Source organism: Castanea sativa, chromosome 9, assembly GCF_040712315.1.
Source record: "Castanea sativa cultivar Marrone di Chiusa Pesio chromosome 9, ASM4071231v1".
NCBI classification, from domain to species: domain Eukaryota; kingdom Viridiplantae; phylum Streptophyta; class Magnoliopsida; order Fagales; family Fagaceae; genus Castanea; species Castanea sativa.
This window is the reverse complement of record NC_134021.1, coordinates 36,757,251-36,782,751: the sequence shown is the minus strand read 5'-3', so window position 1 is coordinate 36,782,751 and position 25,501 is coordinate 36,757,251. Positions and strand designations below refer to the sequence as shown.

At 34.1% G+C, this 25,501-nt stretch overlaps 2 protein-coding genes across 2 annotated transcripts; one reads left to right on the top strand and one right to left on the bottom strand.

Moving 5' to 3' along the window:
* On the bottom strand, positions 1 to 1,531 carry LOC142609147 (E3 ubiquitin-protein ligase AIRP2-like). The gene is made up of 6 exons (XM_075780766.1): positions 1,510 to 1,531; positions 1,388 to 1,410; positions 1,155 to 1,201; positions 511 to 673; positions 333 to 399; positions 1 to 206 (listed from the first exon to the last, which is right to left on the bottom strand). Exons 1-6 carry the CDS (start codon positions 1,529 to 1,531, stop codon positions 1 to 3), a joined length of 528 nt encoding a protein of 175 aa, XP_075636881.1.
* Positions 1,532 to 11,810: 10,279 nt separating this feature from the next.
* Positions 11,811 to 21,414, top strand: LOC142610552 (putative SWI/SNF-related matrix-associated actin-dependent regulator of chromatin subfamily A member 3-like 1). Its single transcript, XM_075782389.1, has 3 exons — positions 11,811 to 13,514; positions 15,320 to 15,611; positions 20,412 to 21,414. The coding sequence occupies exons 1-3, from the start codon at positions 11,958 to 11,960 to the stop codon at positions 21,215 to 21,217; spliced, it is 2,655 nt and encodes an 884-aa protein (XP_075638504.1). The 5' UTR covers positions 11,811 to 11,957; the 3' UTR covers positions 21,218 to 21,414.
* The last annotated feature ends 4,087 nt before the right edge of the window (positions 21,415 to 25,501 follow it).

Genomic DNA, 25,501 nt, shown 5'->3' with positions numbered 1-25,501 from the left:
TCACAACCTCCAAGGCAAGACCATTTTGGTGCAAGGCTCCAAGCAAATCCCGCATTCATCTTCTCTTTCCAAATTGACATTGGTGAGTCTTCCATCTCCTTCCAGCCTCTTTTTGCATGACATTTCCATTCGCAGATTCCCTTCTTCAGTAACATCAAAATCCTCCAAGCTACCATGGAGCTGTTGAAGTGATGGTAATATAACAGCTGCAATTTGGATTTTTTTGGAACAAAGGTCAGAATATATGCATAAACCATAATAATTGGCAAATTGCCTCTCTTTGTTCTTCTTTCTAAGCACAAAACATATTCAAAAGTAGGCAATTAACATACCATAAAAGTCCCTAATTGTTGCCTTCCTCCCATGTGTAGATATGTTTGGTCTGCCATCTGTATATATCTGTTAATATAGGATGGTAAGCTACAAATTCATGCTCAAGTTATTTAAAGCAAAAATTGCAAACTTTGTGATAACCCACAGCTACAACAGGCTAACATTAAAAGAACCAACCTTGTATACAAGTATGTGGAAAAAGTTCAGATATCTGGGGAGCAGACATGTGCAAGAACAATCCAGCCACTGTAGTAAAAAAAGATAGAGAGGAGCCAATTGATTGTACACCAATTTCATTTGAAGATGTGCACCACTCTTGGCTCTTAGGATTACAGCAGCCCTAAAAATCCAGAATCCAAATTTAGACAAAAGTTGGTTTAATAAAGCAGCATCTACCTTTACACTCAATCAATTCACCAGCCATAAATTATTTGCACCAAAGTAATGATAGGTACTGGGCATGAAAAAAAAAAAAAAAAAGTCCTACTCAGGTGTTGACCCCTTGGATTTTTTTACCTTCTAATAATTCCAAGAGGAAACAAAGTAATTTGAAAAAAAAAATCATCAGATAATAAAAAGTACAGCATAATAATATAGCCATAACACAACACTTAAATGAGTTCTGATTCTTTTCTTTTTTTTCTCCATCAATTAGCAAACAAACTGAACAATTTACCATAGGTTGATCATCAAAAAGCCCAAAGCCTAAGTGCCTAACCATACAAAATTATTATTAAAAAAAAAACCCACTTCAGGGAAACAAAAACAGAACAAACCCATATAAAAACACACACTCAAAAAACAAAAAACAAAAAACTCACAGAGCATTAGCATGTTGTATATCAGCCTCCAAGACTTTCAAGGAGTCCTTTTTTCAGTTAGCCTAGAAACAAAAGATAGTAAAAAAGGTCCTTTTTTCAACCAAAAAAAAAATCATAATTTCATAGGCTATGGATCCAACCCGGCCTAAGGAACAAAAATCCATTGGGAGTAAGAATTCATCAAAATGGAAAATGTTATTCTAACTTATCTTGCCATAAATTTTCTCAGCTACCAAACAAGACCGTGACTGAAACCCTAGAAATGAAACAGAGAAATAGAAAACTGAAAACAAATCAAGATAGCTTCGAAAGAAACAAACACAGAGATCTGAAGAAAAGGAAAGAGAAGACTGACCTCCGGAGCTGCGGCGAGCCATGGATTACGATAAGGCGGCGAAGTGATCGAAATAGATGAGAGCTTCTCATGAGCGCAGAAAGAGAGAGAGAAATAGAGATGCTACGCTGTGGAGTTCTGAGAAGTGATAGAAGAAGGAAGGAAGAGAATGAAGTTTGCTCGGAGGATTTCTGAGCTTGTGGATTTTTGAGAACGAGAGGCTACGCTGTGTGGATTTCTGAAAAGTGATAGAAGAAGGAAGGGGGAAAAAATGTTGTATTTATATGCTACAGTAATTTCAACTGAGCTACAGTATTTGTATATCCTAAATTATCATCCACATTTTTTCACTTATTTGCTACAGTGTTTTCAGTTTTTAGTTTTCAGTTTCAGCAAAATAAGTTCTATCCAAACGGACCCTTAGTATCCGTTTGGATCTGCGTTTGCGGATCCACGTCTACGTTTTCCTTTTTTTTTTTTTTTTTTTTTCTAGTAGCATGTTTTGACTTTTCAGCAGTGAACAATGCATCTGTGCACTGTTCACAGGTCCCACAAATTTCACTTTTCAACAACTTTTTCATTAAAAATGGGTCTTACGACATTATTCACACGTTTAAAAATTATTTTGCTACAGTTTTTTCAGTTTTCAGTTTCAGCAAAATAATTTTTATCCAAACGGACCCTTAATGTATTAAGAAATAATGATTTTGTGTATTTATAGTTGTTAATACTATATAAATGCCTATTTCGAGTTTTTTTTTTTTTTGGTTATACTCGGACCCCCATAAGTTGAAATCCTAGGTCTGTCCCTGAAGAAAAGTGACTACACACTCGAAGCAATAGTTAAATGCTAGAAGAACTATGGATAACCAAGTTAGCAAAATAAATAAATAAATAAGCAATAGTGTAAAAAGTTAATCAATATGTGCAACCTGCAAATGAAGTTTTATTTATTTATTTATTTATTAATTATAAACTAATTGATGTATAACAAAAAATATTTATCAAAATTAATAAATATAAGCTTGGATTAAGAAAAACATTACACTTTTTACTTATCTTTGATTAAAAGCAAAGTGTAAAAAAAAAAAAAAAAAAGGAACTATTTTGTCTTTATCTCCAAAACATAGTGCAGAAGAAAATGTGGATTTACTTGACTCTTTTGTTCAGTCATGGGAAATTCATGTTATTTTGGTCTTGTTTTATTTCATTTTAATATTTTAATTAATTGGTGTTGAGGACAAATTTTTCATTAGACATGGAATTTATTTCATTGGCAACTTGCATCACATCAACAAATATGGATTTTGGAAAAATCTCTTCTAAACCCCAAAAGAGCCATATTAACAAAATGACGTCGAAGCCCATAGTCCAAAACCCATGGCGATATTATTACATCAAAGCCCACAGTTCAAGCTCATGGCATAATATCTCATTTTTGGCTCATGATCCAAGCTCATGAGTCTTGTCGGGGGAATTTTAGGAGTCATGGTTTGGAGGGCTAAGAAATATGTTCAGTATATCTCCAATGGTTCAAAGTTGATAAAGGAAATCACGTTGCTTGGCATGTCTTCCCAATTTCCTGAACTCTGACTGGTTAGTGTGCAATAGGTAGCATCTAGTAAGCCTCTCATATCACATAACACTTAAAATGATAAAACTCCTCATGCTCTTTACATAAAAATTAATATTCATCATATAATATAAATTTAAAAATGTAATTATATTATTTCATTTAAATTATATTATTATTTCATTTAAATAAATCTCAAGCACATGGCTAAATCTATATTAATATCACATATCTAGTATTAGATGCTCTCCAAGATTTGGCAAAACACAAAGAGATCATAATTACATCTCTAAAACTTCATCAAATATCAATCAACTAGTCTATTACTTACCAAAATTATATTGTAATAAAACCATAGACTAAACATATAATTTTCAAAAAGACGAAACTTAGCCAAAAATACCAACAGCAGTTCCAGCAGAAACTGCCTTAACTCCAGCAGAAATTGCAATAACTCCAGCAGAAACAGTAACAACTTTAGTAGAAGCTGTAGTAGGTCCAGCAACAACTACAATAGCTCCATCAGTAGCTTAAGCAGTTGACACATATCCAAAAGTGACATCATCAACCCATTATTGTTTAATCCCAGCTACTACCTGCTATACCAAAAGAAGTAAGGATCCCGTAAAAGAAATCCTATCATTTTAAGCCAAATATTTAACCTCCAACTACAATACCAGAAATAGAAGGATCCCATAAAAGTTATCTTAACATTTTCAGTCAAACCCATGAATTTAATACTGAATCTTTCCTCCAGTAGAAGCTGTCATTCAGGTGACATTATCCAGCAGTGTCAGTTGCTACAGCAGCTACTGCTGTAGAGCTGACAGCTGTGATTGACAGTTGTGACTGACAACTGTAACAGCAGCTCCAGCAGCATTACAGGCTCAAAATTTATTCTTTTAGCTAAAAAAAAACAACTAAGGAAATCACTTGTTTTGCCAAAAACTTTTCCTTAATTGCTAATTTTTCCTTCAACTAATTCAAACTTAGTTACATACTTGGCTCTATATAAAGAGGACCAAGCAACACACAACTCACCACACTATTATCCACTACCCACCTCTCCCACACTCTATTATTCTAAAATATTATCATTTTGCTGCCCATAAACACATCTCCATCTCTTTTTCTATTTCTCTTACAATACCTCTCTTCTTAGAAAGCAACATAACCAATATTAACACAAAAAACCACTCTAGCAGCAACTATAAGCTCATGTATTTACTATATTTAACCTTCATATTATCTATCTCATTCTTCTATATATTTTACAAATACATTCCTCACAAACTATCCACACATACTTCTTATGTATATTTCTAATCTATCTTACAAACACTATATCTTACAAAACATATATATTTCTTACCATCTCCATATATCTTAAAAGATACCAAATACTCTTCCAAGAACATATTACAAAAGCCCTTTTTCATGAAAGGCATATGAATATTAAAGACTAAAAGTCCTTCTCCTAGAAGGCACAATGATTTCATATTAAAGTTATTCTCATGAAAGACATAAATTTCTAATACTAAAAGTCCTTCTTATGGAAGGCAATAACACTTACATTTGACTAAAAACTAAAAGAGTATTACATGAGAAAAATCATTTAAATGCATGATAAAGGATATAAACTTAACTAACCTATGCACGCAGCTGGATATATTCTCTCTTCCTCCAGTTGCACCAATTTTTCTAACCAACCTATGCACATGGTTGGCCATATTCTCTCTTCCTCCAGTTGCACCCATTTTTCCCCTTCAATCATGAAGTTACCATGAAATGACTCATAATATCATATTATACCGTTGGACTCATTTTCTCATGCTTCTAAAATGTTATAAGTCCACTGATGTTATACGGCTGAAGCTACAAACTATGAATATAAGTCATTATATTTTTATCTTCAAATTTATATAATTAAGTATATTTTATTTATTATCATTATACCACTCGATTAATGTTATTATACCGTTGGAATTTTGTCAGCTCATTAATGCTATATGGCTGTGGCCACAAATCATACAAAGAATAAAGTGATGTTATACGGTTGGAGTCAGAAACATATAAGATAAGTCAATATTTTTCTATCTTCAAGATTACATTATTAAGTATACATTAACTCATTACTATTGCACCACTGGATGCAAATTAATTTAATATTATCTCACTATTTAATAAACATGGATTCACTAATGCTTCATTAATAAACATATATATATTAATAAATTGAATCCATCTCACTATCAAACATATATTATTCAGACATAAAACCACCGTTGGACATATACCATTTGGACATGAACTACCGCTGGACATATATTATTTGGACATGAACCATAGCTGGACCAACTAATTAGCATATATTATTCGAACATAAACCATGACTGGATACAAACTATTTGACATACATTATTTGGACATAGACCATTGCTGGACATACCTTATTATGTTGAACATGAACCGTAGTTGGATATGAACTATTTTGGACTTATCCCATTACTGGATATATGACACTTAATTAATTACTTTCTAATCTTGGACATCACTTAACACACATAATAATAGCGTTCAACTCATCATTTAATCATAGCTATTATGCTAAATATATTATTTATATATTTCAACCGTTATCATGATTCTAAAACTTTGGGCTTTATCTATTTTGTAGGCTTAAAATGCACCAGAAGCCATTGGTTTATGTGGCCCAATGTTGAGTTTCAGATTGGATTTTCCAAAACAAATCTAGGTCTAGCAAAGTCACGCCTCTAGCTGAAAACACGTGACTATGCACAAAAACCGCCCCTATCAATTGGAAAGTTAAGATTTGTAATAAGGGTATGAGTTACGAGCTATTACAGAAGAAGGCTTAAAGAGATAATTAAGAAACCATCCATTCCAAATACTAAAAAATATCTTCACACTTTAATTCTAATATATATGTGTGTATATATATATATATATCTTCACAGTACACACAAATCAATTTTGAAGGAGCCATCTAAAATATTTAATATAAAAAATTAGCTTATATATATATACATATAATGAAAAGAATTCATGAGCTTTTGGTGGGAGATGGTCCCAAGCCCATTTAGTGGCTCACATTAAATGGTTTACAATGGGCGGTGTTTGTTGCATACAATTGATGATAAAGAATTACCGTCAGACACCGTAATATTTTCCCATTTGCAACAGGATAATCCCTCACAAGCACGTCATTTGTGAAAGTTACATTCCCTCACAAAAATCTGTCATTATAGTAAGTGTCACCTCATTGATCATTTAAGACTATTTTTTGACCACTTGTTTAGATATTTGTGAGAGGATTGTAGTACCTTTTGCCTTTTTTCTTTCTTTTGTTTGAGGTAGCTCTCTCAAAAAAACCATTTATCCTCTGTTTGAAGGGAGGGAGAAGAGAGAAGTAGAATAAAATTTGTTTAAAATTAATCTATTTTGAGCTAATTTTATTATATTCTCCTATGCTTTCTCTCCTTTCTCCCTCAATTCAAACAAGCTCTTAGTGATCCTTTAGTAATCGTGTCTGCTTATAATGGCAAATTGACATTGTATATCACTATATATTGTATTTTACAACTACAAATAAATACATGAATAATAAAATTGAATTGAATCTTTTTATATTTTTTAAACGTAGATGAATATTTTTTTTGCATGTAAATATAATTGAAGCAAAATTAAATTATAATTGAAATGACATTTGAAATGAAATTGGAAGAATTTAAAATACAAAGACATTTGACACCAAATTATAAGGCAATTTAAGGGATATTTAAACAAAATTAGATTGAAATTAAAATCTAACTAGTTTGTAACCTCTGTATAGGTAGGAATACAGCGCATGCGCGCACATAGAGATTTATATAACATTTTTTCTTAAAAAGCAATAAATGATGTACACATTCACAGTATTGCATAGAAGTATGATAAATTTAAATTGAATCTATTTATAGTTTCTAAGCTTAATTACATAAATTTGCATGTAAATATAACTGGCACACAATTAAATTATAATTAGTGTAGTGGATTCCAGTTAGCTCAACTAGTGCCGATACTATAGGTTGAAATTCTTTAAAAAATAATTATAACTAGTGTATAATTTCATGCATATCCACGGTACAATTAAAAGAAAAACACAATTATATACATATATAAGTTCAAATTATACCTAATACTATAAGAGTTACAACTTACTCATTTTTTAAGTCATAGATTTTTAAAATATGTCATGGTTTGTCAATATATATATAATTTAGAATCTAATTGGTTTTGAACTCTTTAGTTTGTGCATCAAATAATTCACTTGCCACAAAATTAAAAAAATTAGATAGGATACGTGACTCAAAATTAAACTCTAATTTAGAAATCTAATTAGATTTGGACTCTTCGATTTTTACGCCCAATAATTCACTTGGGACAAAAATTAAAAAATTAAAAAATTATATGGGATATGTGGAGAAAAATTGGACTTCAATTTAGAATCTATTTAGATTTTCTCTTAGTTTTGATTTTCTAATCTTAAACACATAAATTTGCATGCAAACATAATTGACACACAATTAAATTATTAAAGTATATTTATTGTATAATCTTGTGCATATGCACGGGTACAATTAAAAATAATCACAATTATATACATATATAAGTTCAAATTATACCTAGGGTAAGAGTTACAACTTATACCTTTTTTTTTTTAAGTTACAGATTTTTAAAATATGTAATGATTTCTCTCAACTTTGACTTTAAATATATATATATATATATATATATATATATATATATATATATATATATTGGAAAGATAATTGCCACAAAATTGGTGTTTTAACTTTATTTTTTTAGGGGCATGATTGGTGTTTTAACTTGGTGAGGTTTATTGTCATCAAATAAAATATCTAGGTTCGAAATTCATTTACAAAAAAAAAAAAAAAAACAAATTGGCATCTTGGTCTGGCAATAAATATTTATTATCAGGAGTGGATATCATAGGTTGAAACTCTCTCTCTCTCTCTCTCTCTCTCTCTCTCTCTCTCTCTCTATATATATATATATATATATATATATATATATATATATATATAATACATAGAATTACAACATTTTATAATAAAAATTTGGGCATAATGCTAATGTGATTCTGCCACCGTCTTTACTCCTCTCATTATTTTTTGAGTCACACACTCCTCCCTAGTCTCTAGTCTCTTCTAGTCATCTATTTCAAAATTTTCCTCTCCCATTAAAAAAGGTTTTTCTTTCTATTGAATAATTAAAAAAGAAAAAAAAATTTCGTGTGATAAATTCTCTTTTGTTTGTGGGAGTGTGTGTATCAGAGGAAGAAGCAGATGATGAAGGCGTTGGTTTTGCAGATGGAGAAGAGAGAGCAAAAATGAGCGAAATTAGAAATTATTAAAATAATGCATAGAAGAGCTACAGTAATCGTGTATATTGCATGGTTACTGTAACTCTTGTATATTTATGCACAATTTTGCATAATTTTACATCCACTGATGTTAGTATTTTTTTGGTCAAAATGTGTAAAAAGAACTGCTTTTTGTATTTTGCAAGACTATCTATGGACTGATGTGGTTGCTCTAAGTGGAGGAATTTAACCTCATATTCCTTTTTTCGCCTTAATTATTGTTATTATTATACAATTAACGCGTTTCCATGTCATGAAAACAATTCTGCATCATTTCTTTAATCTTAAAAAGTTCTATGAGGACCATCGCACGCTTTTGGTGCGATGGTCACTCCAAGTGTGGGGATAAGGGCCGGGGTTCAAGTCTTCAGAAGGGAGTTTCACACACATATATACTTTTTTTTTTGTTAATATAAGATAGAATTCTACTCTAACCTAAAAAGTGTATATGTGTGTGAAGCTCTCTCTTGGAGACTTGAACCCAGGCCCTTGCCCCCACACTTTTGGTGCGATGGTCACTCCACAAGTATTTATGCTTGTGGAGTGTGGGGGGTAAGGGTCGGGGTTCAAGTCTTCAGAAGGGAGCTTCACACACATATACACTTTTTTTTTTTATATAAGATAGAATTCTACTCTAGCCTAATCTAAGTGTATATGTGTGTGAAGCTCCCTCTTGGAGACTTAAACCTCGGCCTTTGCCCCCTATACCCCACAAGCACTTACATTTGTGGAGTGACCATCGCACCAAGGGGATGCGGTGGTACATATACACTTAGATTAAGCTATAGTAGAATTATATTTTGTATATATAAAAAAAAAATTCCATGAGGAAATAAGAATTAGTCAAATGCAATTATAATCAGGTGAACTGAGTTTATTTATTTTTACAATAATTAATTAATTTAATTTTTTGAACATAATGAAACGCTCATTTTTCATGCTAGCAATGGTTTGAACCTTTTTTTTTTAGTTAAAAGCAAATTTAATTAAGTGAATTGAGTTTTTTTTTATTGCTTACAAGAATTAATTAAATTAATTTGACTTTGAACAAATAATGAAACGCTCATTTTTCATGCCAGCAATATTTTGAACTTTGTGCTTGTAGTGAAGGCATGTTTCACACCTGTTAATATTCTTTTGCATTTATTTATTTTTATTTTTTAATACTTGTAAATAACGGCACAAATTCAAAATCCAACGTCTACTTTAAAAAAAAAAATCCAACTTATTAATGATGGGAACTACCATAGTGACGTCAACATCATTTAAGGTTTCACACTTCCCTATATTAAAAAAAAAAAAACAGGTTTCACACCTCCAAAGTTCCACTAAAGTAAAACAATAAGTAGTTTTTTTATTTATAAATTTTTTTTTTCCAACAGCTAATAAGAAATTTGAGAGTCTAATTTTTGTTTATATTAAAAATTGATCAGTATTTTAGTTTAATGATAAAAAGTTATTATTAAGAGCAGATGCTATAAATTAAAAATTCTCTACAACAAAAATTGGTAAAAAGAAGAAGTTGATATTATAAAGAAGCAAGCCTCACAAGTTCATGCAAATTGAGGAGAATTTCCTCTTCATTTTCCTTTGTTGTCGCCAAATGATTTTTTTTATTTTAAAAAACGAATCTAAAATGGTAGTTGAATAAATGTATGTGTTATAGTGTTAGAGTGAGTTCCTAGGAGTTTCCAATTGTTTCAAGTTTCAACTTCTATCATCAGCTAGTGAGGTTTTGCTGGTTGGGAGCTTTTTGACTTTGCACTAGTGTGCTAGCTGCTATGTCTTTTTGCAACTTTTGCTCTCCCTACCCACCTTTCTTTCATGCCTATTTCAATAGCTTACAAACTAGAATATGCTTCACTAAAAAAAAAACAAAGCTAACATAAAAATAAAAATATGCACTAATTATTTATTGGGTTCAGATTCTTCCGGTGCTTTTTTTTACTAGAATATTTTTTTTAAAATGAGAAATTGTCACATCACTAATTAAGTAAATAGAATGTAAAAATTAAAACCTATTCTTATTTATTATGATGTATTTAAAACAAAAAATATCTTCAATTAAAAAAATAGCAAAAATAAGTCAAAATCTTTTTTATTCCAACCTGATCGGAAAATTCCATTGTTATAAAAACTTCCACTTTCCCTTCATAAAAAAAGTTTCACTTTCCCAAGAATTCTTATTTATTTATTTTCTAGCACTTTCTCAAGAACGCATGCCTTACATGTGCTGTTGAGTGCTGAGTCCACCTCCATCATCTTCTGATTATATTTTTACTTTTGAATTCGGCTCAAATTAGCAAACAGCGACACATAGAGTCACAGACAAACACGTATAGACAATTAGACAGTATTTACATTTTCTAAAGGATTCTTCAAATTTTTTTTATAAAAAAAAATCCAAAAGAAAATTAGGTCTCAAATATGTGGTAAATACCTAAAATTTAGCCATGAGTAATTCTAATTCCTGTTTATTTATTTAGATTAGAAATTTTAATCTATATTGTTAAACTAATCACTTTTAATAGATAATGTGACTGAATTCAAAATTGATATGTTATTTATTTAAAATATACTAGAGATTAAAATCAATCACTCTATGTTAAAGGACTAAAAGCAATCCTTTAAAATTCAAGAATTGAAAGTTTGGGATCAATATATTTTTTTAAAAAAAAATATTGAGGATTACTTTATATTAGAGATTAAATGTGATCCTTTAAAATTCAAGAATGGAAAGATTTAGATAACAATATTTTTTTAAACTAAAAATTACTGTTTTTACACTTCAAAATACACGCTCTCCTATATGTCATATGGGAACTATGGATAATGGACTCATGATATATACTGTCTTAATAGACATGTCTTAATCATTTATGATATAGACGGAGATTTTTATATATAGTTTAATAGATATGTCTTAATCTTTTTTATTATTTTATTTTAAAAAAACATGTCTTAATATTCCATAATAAAAAAAAGAAGATGTCTTAAATTTTAATATTTTTTTAAAACCGTCAAATTATCCAAAAAGAAAAAAGAAATAATGACATATTTAGAGAGTCATTTACAGGTTTCTTCTGAGTTTAAAGATTCAAATCACCTTCTCCAATGGTAACTGTCGAATTACCTCGAAGAAAGTGGAATAAAAAAATGATGTAGATGGAGAATGACGCAGGGAGAGAAAGAGAGAGAGTCCCTTCTATTCTTCTTTACTCTTTGTTTCTCTCTCTAAACGCGCCTTTCGGTTTTCATTCAAAGTTAAAAAAAAAAACTAAAAAAGAAAAAACTAAACTAAACAAACCCATCTGAAACGGTACCAACAGCGACCTATATACTATACATCAAACCCCCAAAACCCCATCTCTCTCTCTATAACTTTCTCTCTCTCTAAAAACCCAGAAGTTGAAAACAAAGCTTTGTCTGTCTGTGTGTTGTTGTTTCTCCATGGAAGACGAAGTGGACCCAGTATCACTTTTCTTGAGTCTAGAACAGTGGCAAGACCCAGATGAGTTTTCACTTCTGCAGGACTTTCCACCGTCACAGCCTCCGCCGGAGACTTTCATGGTGGGTTTCATAATGGCTAATATCGTTGGAATCCAACACTACTCGGGGACTATAAGCGGTCGAGAAATGGTGGGTTTGGTTCGCGAGCCTCTCAATCCTTACGATTCGAACGCTATCAAGGTTCTCAACACTCGCACCGTCCAAGTCGGCCACATCGAACGCAACGTCGCCTCGGTCTTGGCGCCTTTGATCGACTCTCTTGCGATTCACGTCGAAGGCATTGTGCCCAACACTCGCGTGCCTGGGAATAGGTACAAGATTCCCTGCCAAGTCCACGTTTTCGCGAGGGCCGACGCGTTTCAGACCGTGAAATCGGCTATTTCGCGAGGTGGGCTGACCTTGATTTCGGATTCTGATCAGTCTTTTACTCTGTCGGAGGCGGCGGTGGTGAAGGAGAAGAAGAAGGGTGTTGAGGAATTCAAGAGCGTGGATGAAATTTTCAAGCTTGTGGATGAGAATGCGAGCAAGAAAGGTCGTTTGGAAGCTTTGGAACCGCCCGCGAATGTGATCAAATCGAAGCTCTTTAAGCATCAGAAAGAGGGGTTGGGTTGGTTGGTTAATAGAGAGAATTCGAACGAATTGCCTCCGTTTTGGGAGGAGAAAGATGGAAGTTATGTCAATATATTGACGAATTTTAGTACTGAAGTGCGGCCCGAGCCTTTGCGTGGTGGGATTTTCGCGGATGATATGGGGTTGGGTAAGACTCTAACTTTGCTGTCTTTGATTGCATTCGATAAATTCGATAGTGCTTCTGTTAATGAAATTAGTAGTGGTAGTGTAGATTTAGAAAACTTAGATGAAATAGGTGAGGAGGATGGGGATAGTAGCAAGAAGGGTAAGAGAGGTAGAGTAAGTAAGAAGGGTACTTTGTCACGGAAGAAACGTAAAATTAATGATGCAAGATTAGATGCCAATGTAATACGGAAGTCTGCTAATGTTTGTGAGGGCTCTTCTAGTAATTTTGTTATCAAGACAACTTTAATTGTCTGCCCACCTTCTGTATTTTCGACGTGGGTAACACAGCTACAAGAGCATACTTGGCGAGGAAAGTTGAAAGTGTATATGTATTATGGGGAGAGAACAAGTGATGTTGAGGAGCTTAAGAAGTATGATATAGTATTGACGACGTATAGTACTCTGGCTGCTGAAGTTCAACGGCCATGGTCCCCTGTGAGTAAGATTGAGTGGTGGCGGGTCATTTTGGATGAGGCACATGTGATAAAGAATGTGAATGCTCGACAAAGTGAAGCTGTCACTGATTTGAAAGCCAAGCGGAGGTGGGTTGTTACGGGAACACCAATTCAGAATGGCTCATTTGATTTGTTTTCTTTGATGTCATTCTTGCGGTTTGAGCCATTTTCAATTAAGAGCTATTGGCAAAGCTTGGTACAGCGTCCACTTTCTCAGGGGGACCAAAAGGGCCTCTCACGTCTACAGGTAATTTCATGTTACAGATTTTGTTTACTTTTTACTAAAAAGGGATGTTAGTGTTGTGTTACTGAATTATGCGTTCTTTGAGGTTGGAAATCATTGTTCTATATGGCTAAATGCTTTACTTTTATTGTGAAAGGTTTTCTGATCTTCCATAGTACTTTGTTTCTTTGCTTAGTCAATTGCTTGATAGTATATGGTTTTTGGCTCTTTGCCACAACAGTTGTGTATTTTAAACATAATTGCAAAGATTAAATGATTTTTTCTTTGGGACTTCTGTTGCACTTTCTACTTAGAATAATGGGACCTGTATAGAAGTGAATGACAATAGTTTTTGGCATTTCCATTCTGAAGATTTCAATTTCTTTGGTTATTTGAGATTTTCTTTTAATGTTTCCCATGACTTGGAAACAATTTATCCTTGCAAAAGGAGTCTTTTTATTTTTATAGATATATATTTAAGGAAAAAAGGAGTCTTTTGTTTATAAACAGAAATCTGTTTTCAGAGAACAGTTCCTAACAGGTTTAATTCAATCTCTTTCTCTTTAATTTCAGCTATTGGAATCTAAATTTTCGTTGCCACAAGAGTCCTTTGTTTTTGGTTTCGGTTTCTTAATAGAAAAATGTATTCTGATATAAAATCCCAAATAAGTCCAATTTGCTTCTAATTGATTGGAACATGTCATGCGAACTATGAAGAGAACTTGTTGGATGGAGGGTTTGTTGAGGAAATGAAGAGAAATTACATCTTCACTTTTTGAAATTGACCAATATCCTGCAGCAGATCAAAATCAGAAGGAGGACTCTTACTGGGATGTGAGGAGTATCTATTTAAGCGGTTAAATTTAAGTAAATTATTAAGATTATTGGCTATAGATTATGAAATCTATGTATTGTACAGCAATATAGAACATAGAAGGTTTTCTGTCTGAAAATCCATTTTTGTTACAATTGTATCTTGGCAGAGTTCAGGTCTTTATTTGTTTATATATTTATAAGTAAAATTTGAGGTCATTATTGGATGAGTTGTCCATCAACTTGTCTTTCACCACCTTGCACAAAAGGCAAAGTGGGGCAATGGATTATTTCTTTCTTTAATATTTGATTGAATGGTAGGATTTGAACAGAATACCTATTCCAACTCCAACCCTACCACATCCTTTACCACCTGAGCCAAAGCGCAGGTAGTCTTGCAAGCATACCTCTGCACGACTAATTAGTTGTTTCATTGTCGCATGTTGATGAAAGAGAACCTTTTTGATTAATAAGGAAGTACATGTTATGAACTTTTATATGCAGAATTTGCAATGCATGGACTAGGTTTTCTGCATTAGATTTTTTAAAATGATTATATGAAAGGTTTGGAGAAGAGCAAATTGATTTCATTGGAAAAGTAAATAACAGTGAATATATCTGATTAATAGCATGAAGTGGGTAACATGGATTAATAAGAAGCCTATTAGGTATTTAGGTTTGATCAAAAGGTAATGAAAGTTATATTTCTATTTTTTAGATTTGTTAGTGATACGCTCACCTAGTGGTTTTGAACTCACTACAACACCCTCCATGCACACTTGTGGGAGGAAGTGCCATTTGAGCCAAGGCTCATTGTTGTAATGAAAAGCTGTAACACTTCTAATTTAGAGAATGCTCTGCCTTTTTCTTTTTCCTTCATAGAAATTTTTACAGTGTCTTGTGGTCTTGATTAATTTGAATTGTTCTATTTTCTGCTTTTTTATTTCATTTCGTTGTCTTCTGCAGATTGATTCATATGTATGCAGTTTATTGAATTTAATTGGTTACAATTTCAGGTTCTAATGGCAACCATTTCTTTGCGAAGAACAAAAGACAAGGGACTGGTTGGGTTGCCACCTAAAACTATAGAGATTTGTTATGTGGAACTTTCTAAAGAAGAACGTGAATTGTACGACAATATGGAAGGGGAAGCTAAGAGTGTTTTCCGGAATTATTTTAATGCTGGTCGACAGATGCCCAATTACTCAGCTGTACTTAGTATACTCCTACGACTTCGCCAGATATGTATTGATTTGGCGTTGTGCCCTTCAGATCTCAAATCGTTACTTCCTGATCACAATATTGAAGGTACTATGAAAGATTTAAAATTATCTTCTCTTTTTTCCTTTTCTTTTATCAAGTTACTGAGATTTTAGATGCTTAGATTCCGTGAAACTCCCTACTGTTATTTAGCAGATAGTTCTGTCTTTATGCGTCTGTGTGTGTTTTATCTGCCATCTCAAAATGTCAATTATGTTAGGCTTGAGGATTTCATTTGGTTGCTCATTCCTAAATTAATCTATTATCATACTCTTTAGTTTAAGTATTTAGAATTATTTTTTCAGTGGTTTTCTCGTCTCCTTTTTGCAATAGAGATATTTTGTTATTGATACATTAGTGGAGCTTCTCAATTTATATTATAGCGTGATTCTGAGAGAGGATGATGGCATATTGCTTTCTTATCAAGCCTATCACTAAGGCTATGTTTGGTTGGACAGAAGAAATAAGAAGGGAAGGGAAGAGAAATGAAAAATATAAGGGAAGGGAAAGGAAAAGAAAAGGGAAATGAAAATATGTGTTTTAATGTAAAGGAGAAGAGAAAGGAAAGAAATGAAATGTATTTTAAAATTTTATCCTTTTAAATTATAAAGTAATAAGGATATAAAAGTAATTTCACAAAAAGTCAAAACTTTCCAAAGTTTTAGTAATTTTATGGATTTGGTGGGAAAGTAAAAAATAAAAAATTGTTGGGACCCGTCAAATCCATTTCTCTTCTTTCTTTCCTTCTAACCAAACAACGGAATTTGGGTCTATTCTCTTCTGTTTTCTCCCCCATTCCTTCTAAAGAAACATAGTGTAAGACTTGAAAGTAAGTTGCATGGAAAACTATTAGAGTCTTCTATGCAAATAAAACTTATTGTGTGTTTGGCCTAAGATTTAGGTTTAAAAATTAATAGCCTGGAAAACTATCAAAAGCAAAAAGAAAAGGTTAACATCAAGTGAGTATGATGACTCATTAATGTTGTATATATTGTATGATAACTCTCTAAGGTTTAAAAAAAAAATGCTAACTGATTTCATACATGATTTTTGAGAAATTTTGAGTGGAATACATACTCACAAATGATGCAATGTTGCAAATTATAGGTGGAAATGTGAAAAAATTTCAGGCCGTTCATTGTTTTAGGTGGGCCTTTTGACAAGCTATGCTTCTTTTTGATAAATAACGTAAGAATATTGTTAATAATAAAAAGATTGCCAACCGAGTACATTGGGGATGTACTATGGGGGCATAAATCAAGAAACGAAAGAACAACGGTCAAGAAAAATAGAAAAGGAAGAACAAGAAAAATGAGAAAAAACCACATTCTATTCAAATAGAGTGTGTAAGAAAAAAGACTTAATCTCCAGCAAAGAGCGTTCGCAACCCTCAAAGCTTCTAGCATTCCTTTCTCGCCAAATCCACCAAATCAAGCAGTGAGGCATTAATTTCCAAACATCAATGTGACGATGTTGCGCAAACTTTCCTTGCCAAGCCTCAAACAACTCAAGAACAGTATGAGGCATAATTATTGAATACCAAACAAGCAGAAAACCAAAGACCATAACTCCCAAGCTATGGAGTAATGAAGTAGAAGATGATCCATCGACTCCCCCTTTTGACAAGAGTGAAGTAGAAGATGAGGGGATTTGAACTTTAGATGTCTCCATTAAAAACACCAGAAGGTGCCAACCAGTCAAGCTACAAGACTCTTGGCGATATTACTTTCATGTTTTTATGATGATACTCGTATTTTTAATATGAATTAATGGAGACATCTAAAGTTCAAATCCCCTCTCCCCCCACTGTAATTATCGAGTTATCAAAAGATCATAAAGTCTCTTAGAAAGTAATATTAAAAATACGAGTATCATCATAAAAACATGAAAGTAATATTGCCAAGAGTCTTGTAGCTTGACTGGTTGGCACCTTCTGGTGTTTTTAATGGAGAAATCTAAAGTTCAAATCCCCTCTCCCCCCACTGTAATTATCGAGTTATCAAAAGATCATAAAGTCTCTTAGAAAGTGACTTTTTGGGTTCTTTCATTGTTGAATTGCAAACAGAGGTTACATTGTCAGTTGAAGGCGAATCAAAAGTCCATTACATTTATGTCTTCACGCCATAAAAATTAGTGCTAGAATATCTTATTACATTAGAGTTTCTGTGTGGTTTGAAGTTATGGTTATCTCCAGTTGAGTATCAACAAAGCTGGGGCCCATTAAAAGTTGGCTGGCTGGATGGCTTACTGACGTAAGACCGCAGCAATGAGAGCCTTTCCAGAATAAGTACTAGGGTGACAGCTTGAGGAAAAGATTGAAGATTTTGGGTTAGTACGGAATTAGTGTTAGAGGTTTATGGTTCAGTTTGGAGTTTGGACTAGGAAATTTTGAATCTTGAAGACCCTAGCTGTAGAAGACTACAAATTAAGTTGTAAGAGTTGTGTTGGCAGAAGTATTTGGGCTTGTTGGATGCTAGGGTTAAGGTTTAAAGAGGGCAAAGGTCAGGGAAACCATAGGGAATTTAGTGTTTCTAAGAGGGTTGAGGAAAGGGGTATGAGATGGATTTTAAACAAGGAAGAAAAACTAAAGTTTTGGGTGCCTGTTCTGGGGACCCGGACTGTAGTAAAAATAAAGTTTGCTACTTTCAGATTTTAAAATTAAAAAAATAAGATCTTATAGGCTAATAGTGACTCAAATAGCCTACAGGTCCCAAAAATGCTCACAGTATGCTAAGTGTGGTTTTGAGGGTATTTTTCCACCAAACCAACCTTGCCAATTGTGGGAAATTGAGAACTGACACCAAACTAAAGAGATGGCTACCAACTGAAGCCAAAGGAGCTTAGTCAAATTTAGCTGGTCAATTTGAGCATCAAAGTAGAATAGTCAGATATTTGTAGAGAGAGAGAGATAGAGATATGGACCATGGGGTTGGCATGTGGGGATTTCTTGCTTCTTGTGGGTGTAGATGGTCGTTATAGATCTATGATTCAGTTTAAAGAAATTGAAGACTAGATCCCTTGCCATCCGACTGCTCACTAATCTCTCCTATATTTTTAAGAAGCCATATTTTGTAAATGATGATTTAGAGTTGTTGAGACTTGGCTTACCATTGACCATGCACACTGCTTTAAAGAATGCAGATTCACAAGTTGGGGATTTAGAGGGAAAAAGAGAGCTATGGTAGACATGTCTAGTTTGAAAATTCAACTAGCACAATTTCATAATCCTAAATTGCCGTTTATTTTATTGGAAAATTCAATATCCATTTTCCATTTGCATTATCTGATTGTAATTTAATGAGGCTAATTTTAGAAATCAGTAAATTTTTATTTCGAAGACAGTGCATTACATGATTTTCCCCTAGAAAGTTGGATTTGCTCAGGCTGACAAACAATTTGGGATGGAGGGAGTATTTTGATCATCTTAGCTAACTGTTTGAGCTGCATACCTCAAGGTACCTATCTCAGTTAACTGTACAACAAATCTGCTCTTCAAATGACTTTGACTGCCTACCCTCACTATTATGCCCCACCACCATTTTCACTGTGATTGAATGCCATTGGACTCCATTTTGGGAAGCTTTATTGGTAGAATTAATTGGTGTAAAGCAGGAGCTGCATTTATGACAACATCATCACCTCAAAGTACTTGTAGAGCTCAGAAGATGTTATCTAGGAGAGTGAGGCTGATTATTATATACAATTGGTGGAAAGAGGAAACCAATTTTATATGGAATTAGGTGCAGTTTGTTTGTTCTGGATGTATTTTGTGGGTACTTTCCATTACTTGTGAAGTATTTGGTAGACACACAGCATACTTACACAACCATGTGGTTAAGAGATATTGTTAACCCTGCTCAGGTTGGTTGGTTGGTCATTTATGAATTACTTGGGCCTTTTGTTATAAGAAAACCATTGGCAATAGAGTTTTATGACTGTGTGGTGGAAAGGATGGGTGGGAGGATAGATGGAAGAGTTGTATTTTAAGGGTGTGGCAGTTTTCGTCTACAAATCTTTTTGTTTGTATGATTCCAGTAAGAATATCACAGCAATTGAGAAGATGCAGGACTTTTTATTGGCTGGTTGTTGGTAGGGTAGGCAGGAGTATTTGGTTAGTTGGGATGTATTTGATCAACCCAAGAGACAAGATGGTCTTGGCCTGAGAATATTGCTAGAGAGGATATGGTTGTGGATATCGTTCATTAAGCATATCCCTCTCTTTGGCACTTGGCTATATTGGCATTCAGGTTATTGGCTGGGACTCTCTGGGGGCAATTCTCACATTTGTGGATATTGATTCACAATGTTTGGAACACTGGAACATATGTGGTCTGGTTTCTTGATTTGCTTCCACACTCCATGATGATAATACATCAATATTTAATGTTTTTATTTTTTGGTACGAGATAGATCAGTGTGCTCGTGCAATTCTGGACATATTTAATAGGCTAATAATTTAATGATGGTGATTTTACTTGTGATAGATTATGTTAATATGCATATGTGCAATATTCATTCAAATATTAGTTTTCTGTTTGCATTTTAGTTTAAGAAGTTCGTATTGCTTGGAATTAGAAGATTGTTTTTCACTTTATCTTGATAATTACCTTGATGCATGTTGTCCAATAAAGTGCCATTTAGGTGACCAATGAGAGTGGTCATTTAGTGGAATGTTGCGCTTGTGTTCTTGCACTTTTTTACAGTGGCTTGCTTATAAAAAAATAAATTATTTATTTAGCTATCCAGTAGAGCTGTGATTATCTCATGCAGATTACAAAAAACATCTTTGCTACCAATTTATTTTCTGTGTGTATTCTGCACTGACAACTTAAAATTGATTATAAGCAGATGTATCCAACAATCCGGAGTTGCTGAAAAAGATGGTTGAGGTACTGCAAGAGGGTGAAGATTTTGACTGTCCAATTTGCATGTCACCACCAACCAATATTGTAATTACACGTTGTGCTCACATTTTTTGCCAAGCTTGTATTTTAAAAACTCTACAGCGCAAAACCTGCTGCCCCCTTTGTCGCCGTCCTGTGCAACAGTCTGACCTGTTCACAGCCCCTCCAGAAAATTCTGATGCTGATGATGCTGGAGTATCTTCTTCAAAAACAACAGCATCTTCAAAAGTATCCACTCTTCTAAAACTTCTTGTGGAATCAAGAGATCAAAACCCAGCTATAAAATCAGTAGTATTTTCACAGTTCCGAAAGATGTTGATATTACTTGAAAAGCCACTGAAAGATGCTGGTTTCAAAATTTTGCGCTTAGATGGGTCTATGAATGCAAAGAGAAGGGCAAATGTGATTGAAGAATTTGCAATTCCTGGACCAGATTCACCCACAGTTTTGCTTGCAAGTCTGAAGGCCTCAGGAACAGGTATAAACCTCACAGCTGCTTCTAGAGTCTACTTGTTGGAGCCATGGTGGAACCCAGCTGTTGAGGATCAGGCAATGGATCGGGTTCACCGGATTGGACAGAAGGAGGATGTGAAGATTGTGAGGTTGATAGCCCGAAACAGCATTGAAGAGAGGATATTAGAGTTACAGGCGAGAAAGCAGAAACTTGCAAGGGAAGCTTTCGGAGGTAGGGGTCCAAAGGATAGGAGGGAGATTGGTTATGAAGATCTTCGTGTCCTCATGTCTCTATAAGCTCTTTTTGAGCTTAGCTTGTACATGTGAGACTGTGAGTGCTACATATAACATGTCCTCATGTCTTTATGAGCACATTTTGCGCTTATTTTACATGTTAGTGCTACAATATAACATGTACATGTTTTGTATTCCCTCCTTTTATGTCATGAAACTTGTGCATGCATCTATATACAAAGTCAAATCTATTTTGGATACACCTTGTTTCTATAGAGAAAGATGTTCCAAATTGGAATTTTATATTCTAATTCACTTTTATGCGTGAATCTTTTAATAATTGAACCACGGTAGCCAAAGGATATAAGGGTAGAGTCTAGTCTCAATAGTTTCTATAAGCTAATGACCCTAATGATTTCCTCTTGGAGTTGGAGCAACAGTTGATTTCAGAATACTCACTAGTACTTATGCAGGAGGAAGAGTATTGGGCACTCAAATCCAGGTTAAATACTGCCACCTTTGGAGACTGCAATATGTCCTTCTTTCATGTGTCTACATTGGTTAGGAGGTATAGGAACAAAATTAGGTGCATTAAGCACAGGGAGGGAAATTGCCTGACTGGTGATATTGAAATAAAGGATTACATCCAAGATGGTTTTAAAAAGTTGTATATGACTGAACAGGATGTGATCCTTATGAACTCGGATGTTTGGGGATTTTCTTGTTGTTTTCTGAAAGAGGAGGATAGAACTAGAATTGATGGGGATGTGACTGATGAAGAGATCCGAGCTGGATTATGGGCTCTTAAGCCCTTTAAGGCAACATAGCTAGATGGTTTGCATGTAGGCTACTATCAACATTTTTGGATGGATGTCAAAAATTCGGTGTACAATGAGGTTAAAGGAATTTTTTATAAGGGCTGTGTGCCGAAATACCTAAATGAGACCTTGATCTCCTTGATCCCAAAATGCCAAAATCCTGAGTCCTTGAGTAACTATAGGCCCATAAGCTTATGCAATTCGGTTTATAAGGTTGTTTCAAAGATCTTAGTGGCTCGGATCATACCGTTGTTGGGTAATTTAATATCGCCTATAAAGATAGCCTTTGTTCCTGGTAGAAGATGTACTGATAATGTGATGATTGCTCAAGAATTGTTCTATGCTTTGGATAAAAAGAAAGGAAAAACAGGCTTTATGGCTATAAAGTTGGACTTGGAAAAGGCTTATGACAGATCAGAGGAGTTTCATTTATAGAGTACTCCAAGCCTTTCACTTCCCCCCAAGAATTTCCAAGCTCATCGTGAGCTGTGTCATTTCCACAAGTACCTCTATTTTGTTCAATGGGGGTGCCTTAGAGAGTTTTGAGCCATCTAGGGCATTAGGCAGGGGGATCCATTGTCCCCGTACCTATTTATTCTATGCATGGAGTATTTGGGGCATCTTATTGAACAGAGGTGTGTAAATGGTGATTGGACACCCTTAAAGGCTTCAAAGGACAATTTAGGTTTTTCCTATCTCCACTTTGCAGATGATATCATCCTTTTCAGCAAAGCTGATGCTAGTGGATGTGAAGCTATCTCCAAAGTGCTTGCAAAGTTTTGTAGAGAATCTGGCCAAAAAATTAGTCATGATAAATCTAGAACTTACTTCTCGCCTAATGTTTGTGAGGAGTTGAAGAAGGAAATAAGTGAAAGACTGGATATTAGAGAGACTAATAACATTGGAAAATACCTCGGATTCCCTATTAAACACTGAGGAGTGCCTGCAAACCCCTACAATTTCATTGTGAAAAGGGTTATGAGTAAGCTCGCTAGATGGAAGGCCAAGTTCCTTTCCTTTGCTGGTAGGGCTGTCTTAATTAAATCAATCATGTCGGCCATTCCTAATCATGTTATGCAAGGGGCAACCCTTCCCGTTCATGTGTGTGAGAAATTAGATAAAATCAACCGAGATTTTTTATAGGGGTCAACAAATGAGAAGGGGAGAATGCATATGGTGAGTTGGAATAAGATTGTAAAGTCCAAAGAAGAGGGAGGATTAGGTATACAAGAGGTAAGAGCTAAGAATATAGTACTGCTATCTAAGTTAAATTGGAGGATGTATCATGAACAAGATGCATTGTGGACAAAAGTAATTTTGAATAAATATTGCTCCTATTCGAGAGTTAGGTCGAGAGACCCTGAAAAGCTCCCTTCGTCACCTAATTGGAAAGCCATCAGCTCAAAAAAGGGATTGCCTGGGGGATTGGAAATGGTTTTGGGGTTAGTGTGTGGATGGACAATTGGGTGAATGGTGACTCTCTATGAAGTATGATTGAATGTCTACTTAGGCAGGAAGAGCAAAACCTGAAGATTTCGGACCTGTATTGTGGTCAAAAATGGAAATGGGAGTTGGTTTCCTTTGATCTTCCTCAACCCATTAAAGAAAAGATTAAAGCAATACCAATACAACTACATGGGAGTGGGAGAGATATGGTATTGTGGAAATTCTCCAAAAATGGAGAATTCACTACTAGTTCAGCTTACCGAATTGCAAATCAAGGGGAGGAAGATGTCACGCAATTCCATTGATAGTGGATTTGGAGGTTGGACATCTTGCCAAGGATTACAAATTTTCTTTGGTTGTGTTTACATGGTAGTATACCAGTTAAGGGAGTGTTAGTGGAAAGAGGTATAAACTGTGACAAGGTCTGCCCATTATGTAGAGATCAAGATGAATCCATAGTCCATCTTCTCCGTGAGTGTATAATTGCGCGTGACCTGTGGAGAAAATTGGAAGTCCCCCCATCCCACATGAATTCCTTTGCTGACAACCTTGAGGCTTGGCTGAAAAACAACTGCTTGAGTGATGTGAGACATAAAGGGTTCATCCCTTAGTGTTTTCTCTTTCTATTTGTTGTTTGGAATCTATGGAAAAATAGAAATAGAGTTGTGTTTGATAACTCTATCCCAAATCCCAAGCTTGATAAGGTGTGTCTTAGCCAAGCTAAAGAGTATTACTATTGTGTAAGTAAGGCCAAGCAGGTTGCTTCCAGAACTGTGATTCCTGTCAAATGGTTCAAACCTCTTCCGGGTTGGTATAAGCTTAACACAGATGGGGCCTCGCTTGGGAATCCAGGCAAGGCAGGTGGTGGAGGCTTAATTAGAAATAGCGAAGGGGGATGGATTAAGGGGTACTCGAGGTTAATTGGGTACACTACAAGTGTAATGGCTGAATTATGGGCATTGAGAGATGGATTAACTCTTGCCAACCAGCTAGGAATTAATTACTTAGAAGTAGAGTTTGATGCCAAGATTATTGTGGAGATGCTAAATAAGGCTGACAACCCTAACAAATTGTTTTCTCCTTTGCTCCTTGATTGCAGATCTCTCATGGCAAGACTCACACAGGTTCAGGTAGCTCATGTATTTAGGGAGGCAAATAGGTGTGTTGATTTTTTTTGGCTAAGGAAGGATGTTGTATGAGGGAGGATTTTGTTATTTTTGATGTTCGCCCCTCAGATGAATCAAATAGATTACTTGTGTCTGATAGTAATGGTTTGTACTGTTATAGGCAGGTTGCTACTTCTTTGGCCTCTGTGGCCAGTTTGTAACTCTTTCCTTTTGTTTAATATCATGCCTGTTAACCAAAACAATTTCTATAAGCTACATTGGGGAAACAAAGGGCAAAGTAACATTCATTTTATTATTTTATTATTTTATATATAACAAAAAAATAGATAGATGGAGCAACTTGAGTTTGCATCTTCCATCTGAGCGTGACCATAATAAGGTGAAATAACATTCCTAATTAACATCTAAAGGGTTCCTACTAGATGTTTTCTTTTACGTTTTATTCTTTTCAATTATCGAGTCCATTTTGTTAATCAAGGAAAAAAAAAGCATATTTTGCAGGAAAAAAGAATCATATTAACATATTTTAATGATACGATTGAAAAAAAATATAGGATCAAGAGAATGAGTACTAACCTAGAAAAAAAAAATCACATAAGCAATACCAGAAAATCTTTCTAATTTCCCATCAAAAAAAGAAAAGAAGAAAATCTCTCTTATAAAAGCCCTAAGCCGAATTTTATAAAAAAAAGAGGGTAACTAATTTTAGGCTAAAATGTAAAACTGACTCTCTAACTTTCATCAGATTTCATTTCAGTCCTCTAACTTAGCTTTTATTCATTTCAGTCCTCCAAGTTTCAGACTTATTCAATTAAGGCCTTTCCTTAACTTTTGTTAAAATTTTTTGGAAAAAAAAAATCTGAAAAATATTTTTCAATCATTAATTGACTTTTTTTTTAATTTAAAAAATTTGAAGAAAAATTTATAAAATTGAAAAATTAACCACAACATATAAC

What these genes read in the sequence shown, in the direction of transcription:
- LOC142610552 (XM_075782389.1), top strand. Translation starts at nt 11,958, where the DNA reads ATGGAAGACGAAGTGGACCCAGTATCACTTTTCTTGAGTCTAGAACAG. An exon ending in AGGGCCTCTCACGTCTACAG is followed by an intron (nt 13,515 to 15,319) that starts GTAATTTCATGT and finishes TTACAATTTCAG; the next exon opens with GTTCTAATGGCAACCATTTC. An exon ending in TCCTGATCACAATATTGAAG is followed by an intron (nt 15,612 to 20,411) that starts GTACTATGAAAG and finishes GATTATAAGCAG; the next exon opens with ATGTATCCAACAATCCGGAG.
- LOC142609147 (XM_075780766.1), bottom strand. Translation starts at nt 1,531, where the DNA reads ATGGCTCGCCGCAGCTCCGGAG. An exon ending in GGCTCGCCGCAGCTCCGGAG is followed by an intron (nt 1,411 to 1,509) that starts GTCAGTCTTCTC and finishes TTTCATTTCTAG; the next exon opens with GGTTTCAGTCACGGTCTTGT. An exon ending in TTCAGTCACGGTCTTGTTTG is followed by an intron (nt 1,202 to 1,387) that starts GTAGCTGAGAAA and finishes AACTGAAAAAAG; the next exon opens with GACTCCTTGAAAGTCTTGGA.